Below are 19,143 nucleotides of genomic sequence, written 5' to 3' on the forward strand. Positions count from 1 at the left end.
ATTATGCCCCTTCCAGTAGGATAAATAGGAAATAACCATATGATTTGTTTCCCAACAATAAATTTGGTTTTATGGATTTCCTTAACAGTAAACCAGTTGGCTATTTTCCATTTATTAATTTGTCTGGATCAGGTTTATAGGATATTGTAATTCATGTTTGCAAATTTGAATGTGTCTTGCAGGAGGATTTGTTGGTATTGAGGAAAACAGTGAAATCCTTTTTGGCTGTTTGCCAGCAGTGTCTATCTAATGTTAATACTCCAGTGAAGGAACAGGTAAGAGATTATCAGTTAAGAGTGCCTAACAAAAATAACTAAATGCATCAAAAAACGTAAGAAAATGTAAATTTTTTATGACCGTTCTTAACATACAGGTCTATTCCTAACATTTATGGAACCTGGGATAAAAGTATGGATGTCTGAATATTTAACTTAACAAAGCAAGCTAACAAATTTGTTGTATGTTTTTTTATCTGACAAGTACACTATCATAATAACCTGACTCCTGGGAATTTTATCCCAAAACTGGGAGGGTTGAAACTGGCCTGTGGTCAACTGTGTTCTAACCGCACCCTCTTCTCATCACACCAGAAGGAACTTCTCACACATGCATATAAACACTTCAGCCCACATATCCAAACTCTGTCAACATCATCCCCTCAAACAGCCACCTGGGACCTGGGAGTACACACACAAATGTTATAGTATACCCAGAGAAGAGGGCTGTGCAGAAGCAGGTCTCTTAGGGTAAAGAATCCATGAGTCCTTGAGCCTGGATAGTAGGAGTGCAGGTGGATATATCCCATTGGTTCTGCAGACTCCTCAATCCTTGGGAAGGGCAGCACAGCCTAAAGAGGGTCAAAGCAGAGCCCAATGCAATAGTATTTCCATGAAGCGATGAATAAACTGTTTAATTATACTATTCTGTTGGTAAGTAGTTTTATATACTGTTTTATAGAAAAGAGAATACTTTTTTCTGCATTGTTTTTTTCATCATAATGTTGGGCTAGAAAATGTCAAGTTAATTAGAATATTGTAGTACTTAACACATTGCTATCCCTTCTTCTAAGTAGGTTATCACATCTATTAGTTATCTCTTAGTTATCCTGTTAAGTTATCAGCATCTAACTTAAATGGGAACAGAGATGGTCTTCTCTAAACCTGCTGAACCCCATCAGTGAGTGCTGTCTAAAACTACCTAGCTTAGGACAGTTAAACCAAAAGTTCATTACTTCTGCATCATCGTGGTGATATTCAAAAAATGTGTGTGTGTGTGTATCCCCCTGGATTCTCTTTATGGTCCCCTTTTCAAGTGGCTCTTTCTAAATAGATATTTAGTAGTTCATGATGGTGTAGTCAGAGCATGAACTGCCATGATTCTTGCTGGAAGTAGACAGCCAAGTATGTAGTCATCTCCAAATACATACCAAAATTATGTTTTCCCACAGAAATCAATATTTATAACAGGGTAAGTGAATTGCTTCGAGTTATCAGAGCCCTCAGTTACCCCGCAACAAAATCATTCAGTTATAGTAAACTGATAACACAGACTTATTTCATACTATCCATTAAATAGGGCAAATTTCACATTAACTATAATAACTGTCTCTTTAGGGAAATGTATTGAAAGTTCCCTTATGTGATTGAACTTGTTGGCAGCTGTCAGATAGTGGTTTGTATGTAAATGGTCTTAAATTCAGTTTTAAACCTACTAAGAGATTTTTTTTTACTTGAGTTTTTTTTTTTAATGTATTTATTTATTTTTGAGAGTGAGAGAAAGAGCACAAGCTGGGGAGGGTCAGAGAGAGAGAGGGAGACACGTAATGCGAAGCAGGCTCCAGGCTCTTCGCTATCAGCATAGAGCCTGACACAGAGCTCAAACCCATGAACCATGAGATTATGACCTGAGCTGAAGTCGAACACTTAACCAACTGAGCCACCCACATGCCCATACATTAGATTTTTTAAAGCAGAGTCCTTAAATAGTAACTTTAAGGTTTAGAGTACTGCATTGTAATTTGTTGAATGATACAGTTTGTCTTAAGATTTATGCTTATTATTTAAGAAGCATATGATTGATTTCTGGCCTCTGTCATAATTTATTCTATTAATTTTGTATTTCCAAAGTTGGATTTAAGTCATTTTTATAAGTTCAAGTCAAAATCTCTTAAATGTATTGAGTTAATACAGCCAAGTAAAAGATATAGATTATATTTAAGGAGGAAAAGTCTTAAATGAGACTAGTATTTAATGAGAAAACGTAGTTTCAGTAAGTTTGGAAATTAAAACTAATTTAAATACTCAATTTCTGTTAGGGTATTGTTATTGAAGTGCATTTAATTATGTTTTCATTAACATTGATCTCTAGTTATAGTTATATTTGTATATTACATTACTGATGAATTAATTCCCTTTGCATTCTAGGCATTTATGTTACTCTGTGATCTTCTGATGATATTTAGCCACCAATTAATGACAGGTGGCAGGGAAGGCCTCCAGCCTTTGGTGTTTAATCCAGATACTGGACTCCAATCTGAACTCCTCAGTTTTGTGATGGATCATGTTTTCATTGACCAAGATGAAGAGAACCAGAGCATGGGTATTTGTAGTTATTATTTTGTCAATATTGATTTTTTTTTTTACCAATCTCAGAAGATATTAGGAAAAAATTCAAATTCAGTCCCAAAAAGTACTAGGATTTCTCTCTTTTAAAAAAGAGTTAATGCCTTCATATAGTTAGGAACCAACAAGAATAAAGTACACAGTGAAGTCTCCGTCCTTTACTATAGTACCCCAAAGGTCTTTCCCTGTCACTACATACGAGCTTCTTTATTCTTTTTCCAACAGCTACATAGTATTTCATGTTTATAGCATAATTTATGTCATCCATCTCATACTGATTGATGTTAGGCAAGTTTCCAATCTTTTATTTTTTATTTTTTTGTTAATGTTTATTCATTTTTAGAGAGAGCACGAGTAAGCGTGAGCAAGGGAGGGGCAGAGAGAGGGAGACAGAATCTGAAGCAGGCTCCGGGCTCTGAACTGTCAGCACAAAGCCCAAGGTGGGGCTTGAGCTCACGAACCATGAGATCATGACCTGAGCTAAAGTCAGACATATAACAGGCTGAGCCACCCAGGCACCCCAAGTTTCCAGTCTTCTGCTATTATAAATTATACTACAATAAATGTGTACATTTCTTATTTCCCACATGTGTAAAATGTGTATGTAGGATAGATGTATTCCTAATTGAACTATGTCACAATTTTTCTAAAGGAAAGTATCCAAGTTCCTTTCTATTCCTGAGAAGCATCATATATTACTTAATAAAATATAATTATAAGATATTAAGTGCTAAAAGACTGTTATCAAACCTTACCAGTCAAAATTATGGTGAACCTGCATAATGATAACGTAGCATAATCAGGCTGAATATAAATAATTGTAAATAAGTGTTACACATGATATTTGTGAAATAGATGATTTCAGCTGTTTAAGATCTGTAGCATATCTGATCTGCAGATGTATCTGGTGCTATTAGAGTGTTCTTTACTTAACAGAATACTTTAGAAAATACTCAATTGTGAAACAATCTCGAGAGTCCATTTTAATCACAGGAGATAAAATTTACCTACTACTTGTCTTAAGCAAAAAGATTTCCAACTTCTCGAAACTTTGGTACTTCACAGCAGGAGTCATTAATGGAAAGGGAAGAGAAAAGTTGAGTAATTTCTTTTATCAATATATACATGTGAAGAAGGAAAGAAAGAACACTCCCCAAGTAAGGGCAGGCCAAGACATGGGAGAGTCAGTACAGAGCCTAAAGCAAACATAATAACATGTTAACATCTGGAGCCTTGTGAAAAAATTTTTCTGGGATCAAAATAGAGAAGCCAGTGGGACCTGAGAAATAAAAAACTGAAGAAGAAACACTTCTCCTTTGGAAAGTATTTGATAGCAAACTTTGTTTTTAAAAATGTATATATGCATAAATGGTTTACAAAATATATTTCATGCTGATAATGTAACCATGTTTAAGATAGGCACTGAAAACTAACGCCTCCATGTATTTCCATTACTCCCTTCTTTCTAAAAGAAACCTTTTTTCCCTGTTCCTTAAACATTTCCAGAAATTTCTTTTCTGTTGAAATATAGCTAATACATGTAGAGAATATTGAAATGTGAAGAGCTAGCATTTTTAAGGTTGACAGACAGCAGTATTACTATGATAAAAATATCAGAAAAAGAGTGTATGTATGCTTTGCTTATCTTAACGCAGTCTTTGCTGTGACAGTCCCTTGAAAAATAGGAACCTTGGTATCTACTAAATATATAATAAGTGTAACTAAATATAGCACCCTAAAATGATCAGTTTAACTAATATTTTTATCTTACCTAAAACTGAATTGTACTATTTGTAAAGTTATAAGCCAGCGTTTGATTATACAGATTGTCTATTTTGTTTTACCTTGCATAATGGGCCAAAGTTCATAACCAATTTATTTTCTGTGGTTAGAGGGTGATGAAGAAGATGAAGCTAATAAAATTGAGGCCTTACATAAAAGAAGGAATCTACTTGCTGCCTTCAGCAAACTTATCATTTATGATATTGTTGACATGCATGCAGCTGCAGACATCTTTAAACACTACATGAAGGTATAGTTTCATATCTTTATTTTTCTCCTTCCATCTAAGTGGCAGAGAAATTTGCAATTGAAATGAAAAGATGAGAATATTGACAGTTTTTACCTATGTATTGTTGATGATTTTCTGATCTATTTAAAGTTTCTCTCTTTTATAGAAGTATAAGCTTTTTGTCAATCTGTTTCATTCTGTCAACCCCATAAGGGGGAGATGCTCACATTTATTGAAAAAACACCTTTTTATTTCCATGAAACTCTATAGATTCTCTTGGTAACATGGAAGAAATCTAATCTCTCTTTCTTGTGACATCTCTTCAAGACATTTTTTACATATGCCTCCTATATACCATGCCTCCTGCCAGACATTAAAGTTACAAAGATTTTTTAAATTCCTGTTCTAAAGTAGTCTAAAGCTGAAGACTGTCAGCAATTAGACAATTGTATTATATATAATCAAGGTATGTATAGGGGTTCCTGGAAATACATAAAACAGATACTGGTATCTAAAGAAATATAAGGGTTAATGGAAACTGCTTAGAAGAGACTTCTGAACTAAGTCTAAGACACTAAGCATAAATTAGTAAGCAAAGAAGTAGTGGGAGGACCTGTGGGCAGATGGAACTTCATGCACAGACAAAGGAATGTGAATTCTTTGGGGGAAATGCAAGTAATTTGATGTAACAAAATGGATTGCTTATGAAAGTTGAGCAAGAGGTAAGATTTAAAGAAAGTGTTATTAGTGACTATATGCTGTGTGAGAAGCTTGAATTTTTTCCTGAGGTTGGTAAGGAAATGCTGAAGGGTTTTAAACCATTCTTCATATGACAGGATTTTGGTAGGTACTCACCTCCCTGGCTGTTTTTTTTTTTTTTAAGCTCCATTTTGTCCCTGACCCTCTAAAACAGCATTGCTCAGAAATCTTTATGACAGGCAGACTTCTCAGCTTATGTGCTTTTACTTTGTTCTCCTGTCAGATAGTGTTTTGTTTTGCTCATGTTCAGAATATTGTGTGTGCCATTGACCCACTTGTATCTTTATCCATGTTTAGTTATAGTCCATTTCTGGTTAGATACAGTAATTCATCACATTTTGCTGAACAAGTCCAGTGTGAACATGTGTTAATAGCCAGAGATTTAAATAAAACATGATTTCTGCACTAAAGGAGCTTACAGGTTAATAAAGAAACTGAAATGCAAACATAATATAATGTAATGTAATAATGAGTGTCTGCATATGTTCTGTACCATTTATATATGGGATACTGTTCGAAGGCTTTTTCATTATGTTTGTTGATAACAGTAATCCTGTGAGGTAGGAAATACCATTTACAGATAAGGAAATTAAGACTCAAAGAGGTCAAGTAACTTTCCAAGGTCACATAACTATTTTAAATAGCAAAAACTGGATTTTGATTCTGGGTTTGTCTAGCTTCCAAGCTTAGCTCTTCCCACTGGTTCATAAAGCCTCAGCACAATTATTGTAGTGATAGATACACAAATTACAAAGCAAACATAGGATAGAGAGAGAGACCTAAGTGAAAGGAATCTGAGATGGCTTCCACACATAATGTCTAAACATTACGTTTGGATAGATAAATACGAGTGTACCATGGTTTTTCCTTTTCATACCTTAATAATACTGTATTGGTTTCAAGAAATTAGCCTTATCTAAAATTTATTATCATCGTTAGCAATTTTTGTACTTCTGCTAATTATAAGCTGTAATCTTTTTGAGAGTATTCTAATAGTTATTTGCTACTCTTTGTTATATACCCTTATTAGGTATGTAGTTTTTTGCCCCAGTTCTCTATATGACCATTACAAATTTGAATTTATTAGAGATCTGCCTGTTGAACCACTTCTTTAGTGTATTATTATATCTTTATATTTTTTGCACCCCACATCATAGAAGCATACCCATCTTTTTGAAAATTATAAAAATCCACTTGCCAAGCTAATACATCACTTCTTAGCAGAAGTTGTAGATTTTTATGCTTTCACTTGGAAATAACTTCCAGATTTAATGGCTTTTTTAAATTATTTACTCACAAGGAAAATTTTTTAAATCCTGTATCAAAAAGCTGAATTATAAAGAAATTAGTTAAATTCTTCTTGGTCACTATTGGAGAAGTCATTGTTTTTACTTTTTATATTGTAATAGTAAAATACACCCATGTGATGGGGGCAGGGAATGAGATAGAACAAAAAAGTATTTAAACTTAAGTCTATTACCCTAATCTGCCCTTCCCACTTATTTATGCCCACTCCCCAGAGGTAAGCAGTTTTAACTGTTTTGGTTTTAGTTCTTTGCTAAGTTTCTACCAGAGTTCTGTTGTTGATTTGTCACCTTTTAAGTGGTGTCTATTGAATTCCTATTACAGCGAATAAGGAATTTTGTTTACCTATGTCACTTCCCCTCCTCCTGGAATCCTCAGCTTTTCAGTTTTATCATTAACTTTCACTTAAGATTAAGATATTAATCTTAAATATCAAATGTGTATTCCTTTAACTTTAGACAATATCTTTTATCTCTCATTATGTTTAAGATGAAGAAATTAAACACCTCTGAACTCCCCCTTCCATTTTTTTCACCAATCTAGTCTTTGTCTCATGAAATTTCAATAACTTTAAAGCTGTGTTTTCTTTCTTTTTCTCATAGTATTACAATGACTATGGTGATATTATTAAGGAAACACTGAGTAAAACCAGGCAGATTGATAAAATTCAGTGTGCCAAGACCCTCATTCTCAGTTTACAGCAGGTAAGAAATCTAAAGGAAAGAGATAAAGATTAGAATTAATGTTATTGATCACTTTTATATGCTTAGTATGTACTAGGTATATTTTACCTGATTTACACTAGGTCATGGTATCAATACATTACTATGGAAATTTTTGGTACCAAAACATGTGTTATGTGTCTTTTCTTTTGGGAGATAATCTTATAGTTCACATTTCAAATAAATGAAATCCATGGGGCGCCTGGGTGGCTTAGTTGGTTAAGTATCTGCCTTCAGCTCGGGTCATGATCTCACGGTTCATGGGTTTGAGCCCTGCATTGGGCTCTGTGCTGACAGCTAGCTCAGAGCCTGGAGCCTGTTTCAGATTCTGTGTCTCCTTCTCTCTCTCTCTGACCCTCCCCTGCTCACGCTGTCTCTCTCTCTCTCTCTCTCTCTCTCTCTCTCTCTCTCTCTCTCAGAAATAAATAAAACATTACAAAAAAATTTCAAATAAATGAAATCCTAAAGTTATCCACTCTTGGACCAGATGAAATGCAAATGGATATTTTAAAAAGTAATCATCTAAAAAGAAAAATACATAAATATATTTTAAATATATTTAATGAAGAAAGGGCAAGAATAGAATTCAAATAAGAAAATAAGTCACTTATATAAATAAGAGTCCCTAATAAATGCCTAGTGAATTAAGACAGAGATTTCAAGGGGTAGGTTTGTATATATAAACATTTATATGTCAACCCGCTCTAGGAACAAAGTTAAAAAACAAATGACAGGTTGGGGGAAATATTTTCAATCATATATAAAAAATCCTACAAATCAGTAACAAAAATAAATCCCTTAGAAAAGTGAGCAAGGGATATGCAAAGCTGCTTTTCAGAAGAGAAATATTGTAGACCAATAACCCTATGAAAAGAGCCATAGCTTCATTAATAATTAATGAAGGGTGCCTGGGTGGCCCAGTTGGTTAAGCATCTGACTTTGGCTCAGGTCATGATCTCAGTCTGTGAGTCAGAGCCCCATGTCGGGCTCTGACAGCTCATGCCTGGAGCCTGTTTCAGATTCTGTGTCTCCCTTTCTCTCTACCCTTCCCCTGCTCATGCTGTGTTTCTCTCTGTCTCTCAAAAATAAATAAAACATTATAAAAAATGTGTTAACAATTGATGAAATACAAATTGAAGCAAAGATATTTATCACTGATGGATAGATTAGTATGAATTTAAATCATTGTTAATACCAGTGATTGATAAAGATGTGGAGAAAAAGGGTCCCTTGTGAAAAAAATTACTATTGCCAGGGCACCTGGGTGGCTCACTTGTCGGGTAAGCATCCGACTGTTGATTTCAGCCCAAGTCATTTTTTCACAGTTTGTGAGTTCGAGCCCCACATGACTGTCAGCACAGAGCCTGCTTGGGATTCTCTCTCTCTGTCCCTCCCAAGCTTGCTCTCTTTCTCTTTTTTTACTTTAAGTAAAGTAAACTTAAAAAATTAAAAAAAGAAATTGCTATTACCTTCTTGAAAGGCAGTTTTGCAGAATATATCAAACTTGAAGATAAATATTCCTTTGAAAAATCACTTTTTTGCTGCTAGGTATCTATACAGGTACATGCAGGTACACAAAAAGATATATATATAAAAGATGTTTTATTGCAGCAGTCTATAATATTGAAAAATTGGAGATTCGGCAGAAGAATGGTTAAAGTGTGAAACTCTGAAGTAGCTAAAAGATTTTGAAGACAAACTATTATGTGAAAAATAGCAAGTTTAGGAGAACGGGGAACCTTCATGCGCTATTGGTAGGAATGCAAACTGGTGCAGCCATTCTGGAAAACAGTACAGAGGTTCCTCAAAAAGTTAAAAATAGAACTGCCCTGTAACCAGCACTTGCACACTAGGTATTTTCCTAAAGAATACAAAAATGCTAATTCAGAGGGATACATGCACCCTGATGTTTATAGCAGCACTATCTGCAGTAGCCTAATTATGGAAAGAGCCCAAATGTCCATCAACTGATGAATAAGATAAAGAAGATGTGGTATGTTTGTATATATACACACATATACACAATGAAATATTACTTAGCCGTAAAAGAGAGTGAAATCTTGTCATTTGCAGCAATGTGGATGGAGTTAGAGACTGTCAGGCTAAGCGAAACAAGTCAGAGAGAGACAGATACCATATGATTTCTCTTATATGTGGAATTTAAGAGACAAAACAGATTCTTAACAATAGAGAACAAACTGAGGGTTGATGGAGGGGAGGCGGTTAGAGTGAAGTGAAGTGTTAAATGGGTGATGGGTATTAAGGAGGGCACTGGTTGTGATGAGTACTGGGTATTGTATGTAAGTGATGAATCCCTAAATCCTACACCTAAAACTAATATTACACCCAATGTTAGCTAACTGGAATTTAAATGAAAACTTGAAAGAGTGGGGTGCGGGGGAGAAGGAGCAAGTTTCAGGACAGTATAGTATAGTACCATTTATATTAGAAGTTTTGTATATGTGATATATTGATGTGTCTAAACTAGTCTAGAAAACCTTGAAATTTTAACATAAATTACCTTTGGAGAGAAGAATATTTCGTGGGACAGAGGAAGGAGAACTTTTATTTTTTTTTTTACAAATAGTTTATTGTCAAATTAGTTTCCACGGAGAACTTTTATTTTTATATTACTTGAATTTTGCACAGAGATAGATTCTTTTTATTCAAGTGTAAATTTTAAAATTTAAGGCTATTGTGTACAACCATTTCTGAAATCATTTTGAAGTTTAAAAATTTATAATTATCTGTGAATAAATTTTAAAATCTTTTGAAGAACTGCTGTTTCTAGTCATGGCACTGTATATAGTTCTAGCCAATCTGTTGCTGAAGAAAACTTAAAAAGTGGGCAACATAATTACTAGATGAGTCATTTCAATGGGATGGTATGATTAGAGTCAATTGAGAGATTCGGAGTGAGGAAGTGAAGAAGACAAATATAAACAATCTTTTTTAGGATCTTTGCCATAAAGAGAATCAAAACAATGTGTTGATAGCTGACATAGGAGATAGAGTTATGTTTTTTTGTATTTGTTTTCTTTTTTAAGATGTGTGCATTTAGTAGACAGGGAATAGTTAAGGATGCAGGACAGAGCCGTAAGAATAAGAGCAAAATTGCTAAATAAGTAAAATGGAGTGAGATCTAGTAAATAAGTAGTGAATGGCTTAGGATGAAAGCCTGGACTATTCATATCTCATAATAGGGAAGACAAATGTGTACAGATAAACTTAAGTTTCTAACCTTGGTGGTAGAATGATGATAGCTTTTATATTCTTTAGTACTCCAGGATTTATTTGGTTGTTGTTAATTTTGATACAGTATATGTAATGTCTCTGTAATTCATAAAATTCCTCTACCCAGATTAAAAACTTTTTATATATTTTGTTTCTGGGTAGGAAAAATCACCCCATATATCCAAATGTCTTCTTTTGGATAATGTTCTTGTCTAAGATATAGTAAGTAAAAAGAACAAAATTCTGAACCCTACATATCATATTGCCATCCTTATGAAACAACAAAAAGAATACATTTATGAATATAAAGTATATGTCTATAAACATGTATCTTTTCCCCCAGCCCATAATATATTAATTTGTTAAAAAGAAATAAATTCCTGGGGCACCTGGGTGGCTCATTTGGTTAAGTGTCAGACTCTTGGTTTTGGCTCAGGTCATAATCTCACAGTTTCATGACATCAAGCTCACATCAAGCTCTGCTCTGGCAGCATGGAGCCTTCATGGGATTCTCTATCTCTTTCTCTCTGTCTCTGCCCCTCCCCCACTTGTGCTGTCTGTCTTACAAAATAAATTAAAAAAAGAAGAAGAAAAACTCCTATTTGCATTTAATCACACAAACTAGCGTGAAAATGAGCTCAAAAATTGGTAATGGTAGATGACTTGAAGAAGGGGAACAGTGTGACTACAGTAAATATAAGGAGAGAAATTTTACCATGTAATTTTTAAATATTTTTAAATTATAGTACCTATTCTAATAATAAATGAAATAAATATTTCCTAACTGTAGGTTATTTCTTTCTTTTTTATTTCAACCAGTTGTTTAATGAACTTGTTCAAGAGCAAGGTCCCAATCTAGATAGGACATCTGCCCATGTCAGCGGCATTAAAGAATTGGCACGTCGTTTTGCCCTTACATTTGGACTGGATCAGATCAAGACACGAGAAGCAGTTGCCACACTTCACAAGTGAGTGAGCTGAATAAACCCTTTCTGTTATAAAGAATTTGGTTTTACTGGACTCTAACTGAAATACCTGTTATCTGACCCATTTTTAAAGTGACAAATAATAGCATTTTCAAGTTATAATTTTAGAGATTCTGTAGTCTAGCAATTCTCAACTAGGAGGGCCTTTTGAATTTGAGAAATAATTCAACTGCCTATTCTTTCATCTTATAAAGAAAGATGGTCTGTCAGAAGATGTTATAGGAGACTTCGGTTTAAAAACACTGTGCAGTACTAATTTGGTCAACCTTATTTCATAACTAAAAACTGAATGACAGAAAATGTTAAATACCGTACCTTTAAATATTTCCTACAGCTGCTTGGTCTTATGACCAGCTCTGAGAAGCAAATTTTTTGACAGTCTAATTGCCTTTCCAAGGTATTGTGTTACCCCTATTGGATACATACAGGAATTTAACTTTGTGGTTATTCAGCTATTTTTTATATTATTTTTTACAACTCATATTTTTCTACTGTAAATGATAGAATATTATTAGGATTATATGTCATACAAATTAACATTGTTTTACCCTTTGAATTTATCAGAGTTTACTTCCTTCAGTGATGATTTTCCTGCCTTCCCAACTACTTTGAAATTCTAGCCCATTGAGAGAACTACGCAACTTATCTGGAAAAATAAGGTGTTATTTTCTTTTACTCCAGGGATGGCATAGAATTTGCCTTTAAATACCAAAATCAGAAAGGACAAGATTATCCACCTCCTAATCTGGCTTTCCTGGAAGTATTAAGTGAATTTTCTTCTAAACTTCTTCGACAGGACAAAAAGACTGTGTAAGTTACTTTCATCATGATACCCTTGGTAATTTTAAATGTTTTATTTCATGGAAAAATGTTAATCATCTAGATAAAATTACTGTTGATAACATATGCTCTGATTGTTTTAAGGAACTATAGTTTTCTTTCAAGCATCTGTATAATTTTTCTTTTCCCTGCTCGCCTTAAATACTCTGGAATTTGCAAGATTAAAGTAAGTAAGTGGGAAATGATTTCTTATTCCATAATTCACAGAAGTAGAATGTTGGCTTAGCCATTGTATAACCCTTTCATTTTTCCTTTTATGTTAATTATATTTTAGTTTCACAGGTGACCTTTGAACAACATGGGTAGGGGTACAGACCTCCTAATTTCACGCTTTTTAAATGCTATTTTTCATTACTGAAGTATAGTTAACATACAATATTATATTAATTTCAGGTATATAATATAGTGACTCAAGAATTCTATATATAACATAGTGCTCACCATGGTAAACTTAGTAACTGTCATCATACAACATTATTACAATATTGACTATATCCTCTATACTGTACTATGTATAACTTTTGACTTCCCCAAAACTTAACTATTAATAACCTATTATTGACTAAAAACCTTACTGATAATAGTCAGTTAACATATTTCATATGTTACAAGTATTATATGCTCTCTTATAATAAAGTAAACTAGAGGAAAAAAATGTTAAGTCATAAGAGAAAATATATTTATGGTGCTGTAGTGTATTTATTGAAAGAAATCCACATTTAAGTGGACCTGCACAGTTCAAACCCATATTCAAAGTTAAACTGAATTTTTTATTTGAATTGGTCCAAGAAGACTGATTTCTTTTTCTGTTATTTATTTTTGATAATTGATAACAGTTTAAAGAAGTAATACTTACAGTTTTCATAAAAAATGTTGATGGCATCCTGAATCTTATGAATTGGTAGAAATGTCAGTTGTAATACTATGCTAAATGAACAGAAATTTGGAGACAGTTAAAAATCATATGAATATGAGTGATAATTCTAAGGAAAGATGTTGGCTTCATTTTAGTCAGAAAAGATTTATTAAGCAATATGGTCAGGTACTGTTGTATAGCTATTACTCTAGTATAGCCAGGCAGTGAACAACACAAAGTTTCTAATGTAGGGAGACACAGCATAAACATAGGAACTAGAGTCTCGGGCACTGAAATAAGATAATATGATAGAGATGGAGTAATGTTGGGTATTTGGGGGGGGGGGGCGGCCATAGTTTGAAAACCTTTTTACTCTAGGCATTTACAGGTATACGTTTTCCTCTGCGCATTACTTTAGTTGCATCTCACAGATTCTAATATGCTACATTTTTGTTTTCATTCATCTCAATGAGTTTTTTCATTTCCTTTGTGATGTATTCTTTTAGTTATTAAGGAGTATTTAATTTCCACATATTTGTGTATTTCCAAATTTTTCTTCCATTAGTGATTTCTTATTTCATTCCATTGTGGTTAGAGAACATGCATTTTTTAATTTATTTTTTTAATGTTTTATTCATTTTTTTGAGAGAGAGACAACATGAGCAGGGAAGGGTCAGAGAGAGAGGGAGACACAGAATCCAAAATGGATTCAGTTCTAGGCTCTGAGCTTTCAGCACAGAGTCTGATATGGGTGGCTTGAACTCACAAATCACGAGATCATGACCTGAGCTGAAGTTGGATAAGTAACGGACTGAGCCACTCAGGCGCCCCAAGAACATGCTTTGTATAATTTAATCCTTTCAAATTTATTCAGGCTTGTTTTATAGACCAATATATGGTCTATTCCGGAGAATGGTCCATGTGTACTTTAAGAGAATATGTATTCTGTGGTGTTTAGTGGTGTTGAGATATCTGTTAGGTCAGGTGGCTTATGGTTTTTTGGGGTTTTGGGGTGTTTTTTTATATAGTGTTGTTCAAGTATATTTCTTTGTTAATATTTTCTCAAGTTGTTCTATCCATTATTGAAGATGGGGTATTGAAGTCTCCTCACCTATTACTGAATTGTTATTTTGCCTACAAATCTGTCAGTTTTTTGCTTCATGCCCTTTGGTACTAGCTCTTTTGTTATGCATGTGTATAATTATTTTCTCTTCCTGATGGATTGACTCTTAAATAGCATTATAAAATGTCATTCCCTCGCTCTAGTAACTTTTGTCTTAAAATCTATTTTGTCTGTTACTAATATAACCATTCCAAGAGTATTTTATTTACTGTTTGTATAGTATACCTTTTTTCCATCCTTTCACTTTCTGCCTTTTTGTCTTTGACCTGAGCTGAGGTCAAGAGTCAGACGCTTCACTTTCTGCCATTATACTGTTTGTTTTTTAGAGATGTTTTTGTTTTTTCCTCCTTTATTGCCTTTTTTATATTTTTAAAAAATTATTGATTTTTTAATTTACATCCAAGTTAGTTAGCATATAGTGCAACAATGGTTTCAAGAGTAGAGTTCCTAATGTCCTTACCCCATCTTCCCTCCCAAAAACCCTCCAGCAACCCTCTGTTTGTTCTCTATATTTAAGAATCTCTTATGTTTTGTCCCCCTTCTTGTTTTTATATTATTTTTGCTTCCTTATGTTTATCTGTTTTGTATCTTAAAGTCCTCGTATGAGTGAAGTCATATGATCTTTGTCTTTCTCTGACTAATTTCTCTTAGCATAATACCCTCTAGTTCCATCCATGTTGTTGCAAATGGCAAGATTTCATTCTTTTAGTTTGCCAATTAATACTCCATTGTGTATATATATATACATAACCACATCTTTTTATCCATTCATCCATTGATGGACATTTGGGCTCTTTCCATACTTGGGCTATTCTTGAGAGTGCTGCTGTAAACATTGGGGTGCATGTGCCCCTTTGAAACAGCATATCAGTGGTATCTCATTGTGGTTTTGATTTGTATTTCCCTGATGATGACTAATGTTGAGCATTTTTTTCTAGTGTCGGTGGTCATTTGGTTGTCTTCTTTGGAGAAGGGTCTGTTCATTTCTTTTGCCCATTTCTTCACTGGATTATTTATTTTTTTGAGTTTGATAAGTTCTTTATAATTTGGGATACTAACCATTTATCTGATACGTCATTTGCAAATATCTTCTCCCATTCCATTGGTTGCCTTTTAGTTTTGCCAATTGTTTCCTTCGCTGTGCAGAAGCTTTTTATTTTGATGAGGTCCCAGTAGTTCATTTTTGCTTTTGTTTTCCTTGCCTCCAGAGACATGTTGAGTTGCTGCGGCCATGGTCAGAGAGGTTTGTGTGTGCTTTCTCCTCGAGGATTTTCGATTAGGTCTTTCATCCATTTTGAGTTTATTTTTGTTTATGGTGTAAGAAAGTGGTCCAGGTTCATTTTTCTGCATGTCGTTGTCCAGTTTTCCCAGTACCACTTGCTGAAGAAACTGTCTTTGTTCCATTGGATATTCTTTCCTGCTTTGTCAGAGATTAGTTGGCCATGCCTTCTTTTACATTAAGTGGATATTTTCTAGTGTAACATTTTACTTCAAGATTATTTAAAATTTTTTTCTTTTTAATGTTTATTTGAGAGAGAGAGAGAGAAAGCATGGATGAGGGAGGGATGGAGAGGGACGGAGGAAACAGAATCAGAAGCAGGCTCCAGGCTCTGACCTGTCAGCACAGAGCCCAATGCAGGGATCGATCTCACAAGCTGTGAGGTTATGTCGGACACCAGCTGACTAGGCCACCCAGGTGCCCCTTACATCAAAATTATTTAATTGTAGTTTTTTAGTTATTTCCTCTGTGGTTTTGTAGGCCTTAAAATATACATCTTATCAAAATTTCTTCAAATTTATTCTAAGGAAATACAAAAACTTTACTTCTATATAGCTCCATTTTTGTTCTTTCCTTTTTGTGTCATTATGGTTGCACATACTGTATCTAATTATGTTATATACCCAAAAGTACATTATTATAATTTTATTTCATATAATTGTATGTGTTTTAAAGGTACTGAAAGAAGAACTGGAGTCCAGCATACATTAATTGTAGAGTTTGTTACATTAACCTTCTTTTATTTTTTTATTATTATTATTATTTATTCTCACGTTGGTTTCCGTATAACACCCAGTGCTCATCCCCCCAATGCCCTCCTCCATGCCCATCGCCCCCCTCCTCCCCCCACACCCATAAGTCCTAGTTTGTTCTCACCATTCAAGAGTATCTCATGTTTTGCCTCTCTCCCTTTCCCCCAAAATTTCCCCCTTCTTCTCCTCCATGGTCCTCTGTTAAGTACCTCCTAATCCTCCTATACGTGCAAACATATGATATTTGACCTTCTCTGCCTGACTTATTTCGCTCAGCACAACACCCTCAAGGTCCATCCATGTTGCTACACATGGCCAGATTTCATTGTTTCTCATTGCCATGTAGTATTCCACCGTATAGATAAACCACATCTTCTTGATCCATTCATCTGTTGATGGACACTTAGGCTCTTTCCATGTTTTAGCTGTTGTGGAGAGTGCTGCTATGAACATTGGGGTCCATGTGCTCCTATGCATCAGCATTTCTATATCCCTTGGGTAAATTCCTAGCAGTGCTATTGCTGGGTCATAGGGGTGTTCTATTGCTAATTTCCTGAGGAACCTCCACACTGTGTTCCAGAGGGGCTGCACCTGTTTACATTCCCACCAGCAGTGTAAGAGGGTGCCCGTTTCTCCACATCCTCACCAGCATCTAGAGGTCTCTGATTTGCTCATTTTAGCCACTCTAAGAGGCGTGAGGTGGTATCTCAGTGTGGTTTTGATTTGTATTTCCCTGATGAGGAGGGATGCTGAGCATCGTTTCATGTATCTGTTGGCCATCTGGATGTCCTCTTTGGAGAAGTGTCTGTTCATATCTTCTGCCCATTTCTTCACTGGGTTGTTTGTTTCTCGGGTGTGGAGTTTGGTGAGTTCCTTATAGATTTTGGATATTAACCCTTTATCTGATATGTCATTTGCAACTATCTTTTCCCATTCCGTTGGTTGCCTATTAGTTTTGTGGGTTGTTTCCTTTGCCTTGCAGAAGCTTTTAATCTTGATGAGGTCCCAATCGTTTATTTTTGCTCTTGATTCCCTTGCTTTTGGGGATGTGTCAAGTAAGAAGTTGCTGCAGTGGAAGTCACGGAGGTTGTTTCCTGTTTTTTCCGCTAGGGTTTTGATGGTTTCCTGTCTCACGTTCAGGTCCTTTATCCGTTTTGAGTTTATTTTTGTGTATGGTGTGAAAAATGATCTAGTTTCATTCTTCTGCATGTTGCTGTCCAGTTCTCCCAACACCATCTGTTAAAGAGGCTGTCTTTTTTCCATTGGGTATTCTTTCCTGCTTTGTCAAAGATTAGTTGGCTGTATACCTTTGGATCCAGCTCTGAGTTCTCAGTTCTATTCCATTGGTCTATGTGTCTGTTTTTGTGCCAATACCATACTGTCTTGATGACAGCTTTGTAGTAGAGGCTAAAGTCTGGGATGGTGATACCTCCCGTTTTGGTTTTCTTCTTCAATATTACTTTGGATATTTGGGGTCTTTTGTGGTTCCATACAAATTTTTGGATAGCTTGTTCTAGCTTTGAGAAGAATGCTGGTGCAATTTTGATTGGAATTGCATTGAATGTGTAGATTGCTTTGGGTAGTAATGACATTTTAACTCTATTTATTCTTCCTATCCATGAGCATGGAATGTTTTTCCATTTCTTTGTGTCTTCTTCAATTTCCTTCATAAGTTTTCTATAGTTTTCATCATACAGATCTCTTGTATCCTTGGTTAGGTTTATTCCTAGGTATTTTATGGTTTTTTGTGCAATTTGAATGGGATCTGCTTCTTGATTTCTCTTTCTGTTGCTTCATTATTGATATATAAGAATGCAACCGATTTCTGTACGTTGATTTTGTACCCTGCAACTTTGCTAAACTCTTGGATCAGTTCTAGTAGGCTTCTGGTGGAGTCTGTCCGGTTTTCTATGTAGAGTATCATGTCGTCTATGAAAAGTGAGTTTGACTTCCTCTTTGCCAATTCTGATGCCTTTGTTTTCCTTTGGTTGTCTGAAGGCTGATGCTAGGACTTCCAGCACTATGTGAAACAACAGTGGTGAGTGGACATCCCTGTTGTGTTCCTGATCTCAGGGGGAAAGCTGTCAGTTTTTCCCCGTTAAGGATGATGTTAGCTGAAGGCTTCTCATAGATGGCTTTGATGATGTTTAAGTAGGTACCTTCTATCCCGACTTTCTCTAGAGTCTTTATTAAGAAGGGATGCTGTATTTTATCAAATGCTTTTTCTGCATCTATCGACAGGATCATCTGCTTTTTATCTTTTCATTTGTTGATGTGATGGATCACACTGATTGATTTGCGAATATTGAACCATCCCCGTAACCCAGGAATGAATCCCACTTGATCTTGGTGGATAATTCTTTTTATGTGCTGTTGGATTTGATTTGCAAGTATCTTGTTGAGGATTTTTGCATCCGTATTCATCAAGGATATTAGCCTCTAGTTCTCTTTTTTTGCTGGATCTCTGTCTGGCTTGGGAATCAGAGTGATGCTGGCTTCATAAAAGGAGTCCGGGAGTTTTCCTTTGATTTCTATTTTTTGGAATAGCTTGAGAAGAATTGGGATTATTTCTGATTTAAACGTCTGGTAGAATTCCCCAGGGAAGCCATCAGGTCCAGGGTTCTTATTTCTTGTGAGATTTTTGATCACTGATTC

General features: G+C 34.9%; 1 protein-coding gene across 1 annotated transcript in view; it reads left to right on the top strand.

The window, feature by feature from the left end:
• The window catches only part of STAG1 (stromal antigen 1), a gene marked incomplete at its 5' end in the record, with an annotated part of 115,853 nt that overhangs the window by 70,878 nt on the left and 25,832 nt on the right, over positions 1-19,143 (top strand). Inside the window, 6 exons of the mRNA XM_039256472.1 lie at positions 183-275; positions 2,424-2,598; positions 4,514-4,653; positions 7,299-7,400; positions 11,472-11,620; positions 12,320-12,448. Of these exons, the coding sequence (XP_039112403.1) occupies positions 183-275; positions 2,424-2,598; positions 4,514-4,653; positions 7,299-7,400; positions 11,472-11,620; positions 12,320-12,448 (788 nt within the window). The remainder of the gene's footprint in view (positions 1-182; positions 276-2,423; positions 2,599-4,513; positions 4,654-7,298; positions 7,401-11,471; positions 11,621-12,319; positions 12,449-19,143) is intronic.

The sequence above is a fragment of the Hyaena hyaena genome, unplaced genomic scaffold (assembly GCF_003009895.1).
Source record: "Hyaena hyaena isolate Hyena2069 unplaced genomic scaffold, ASM300989v1 scaffold_575, whole genome shotgun sequence".
NCBI lineage: Eukaryota > Metazoa > Chordata > Mammalia > Carnivora > Hyaenidae > Hyaena > Hyaena hyaena.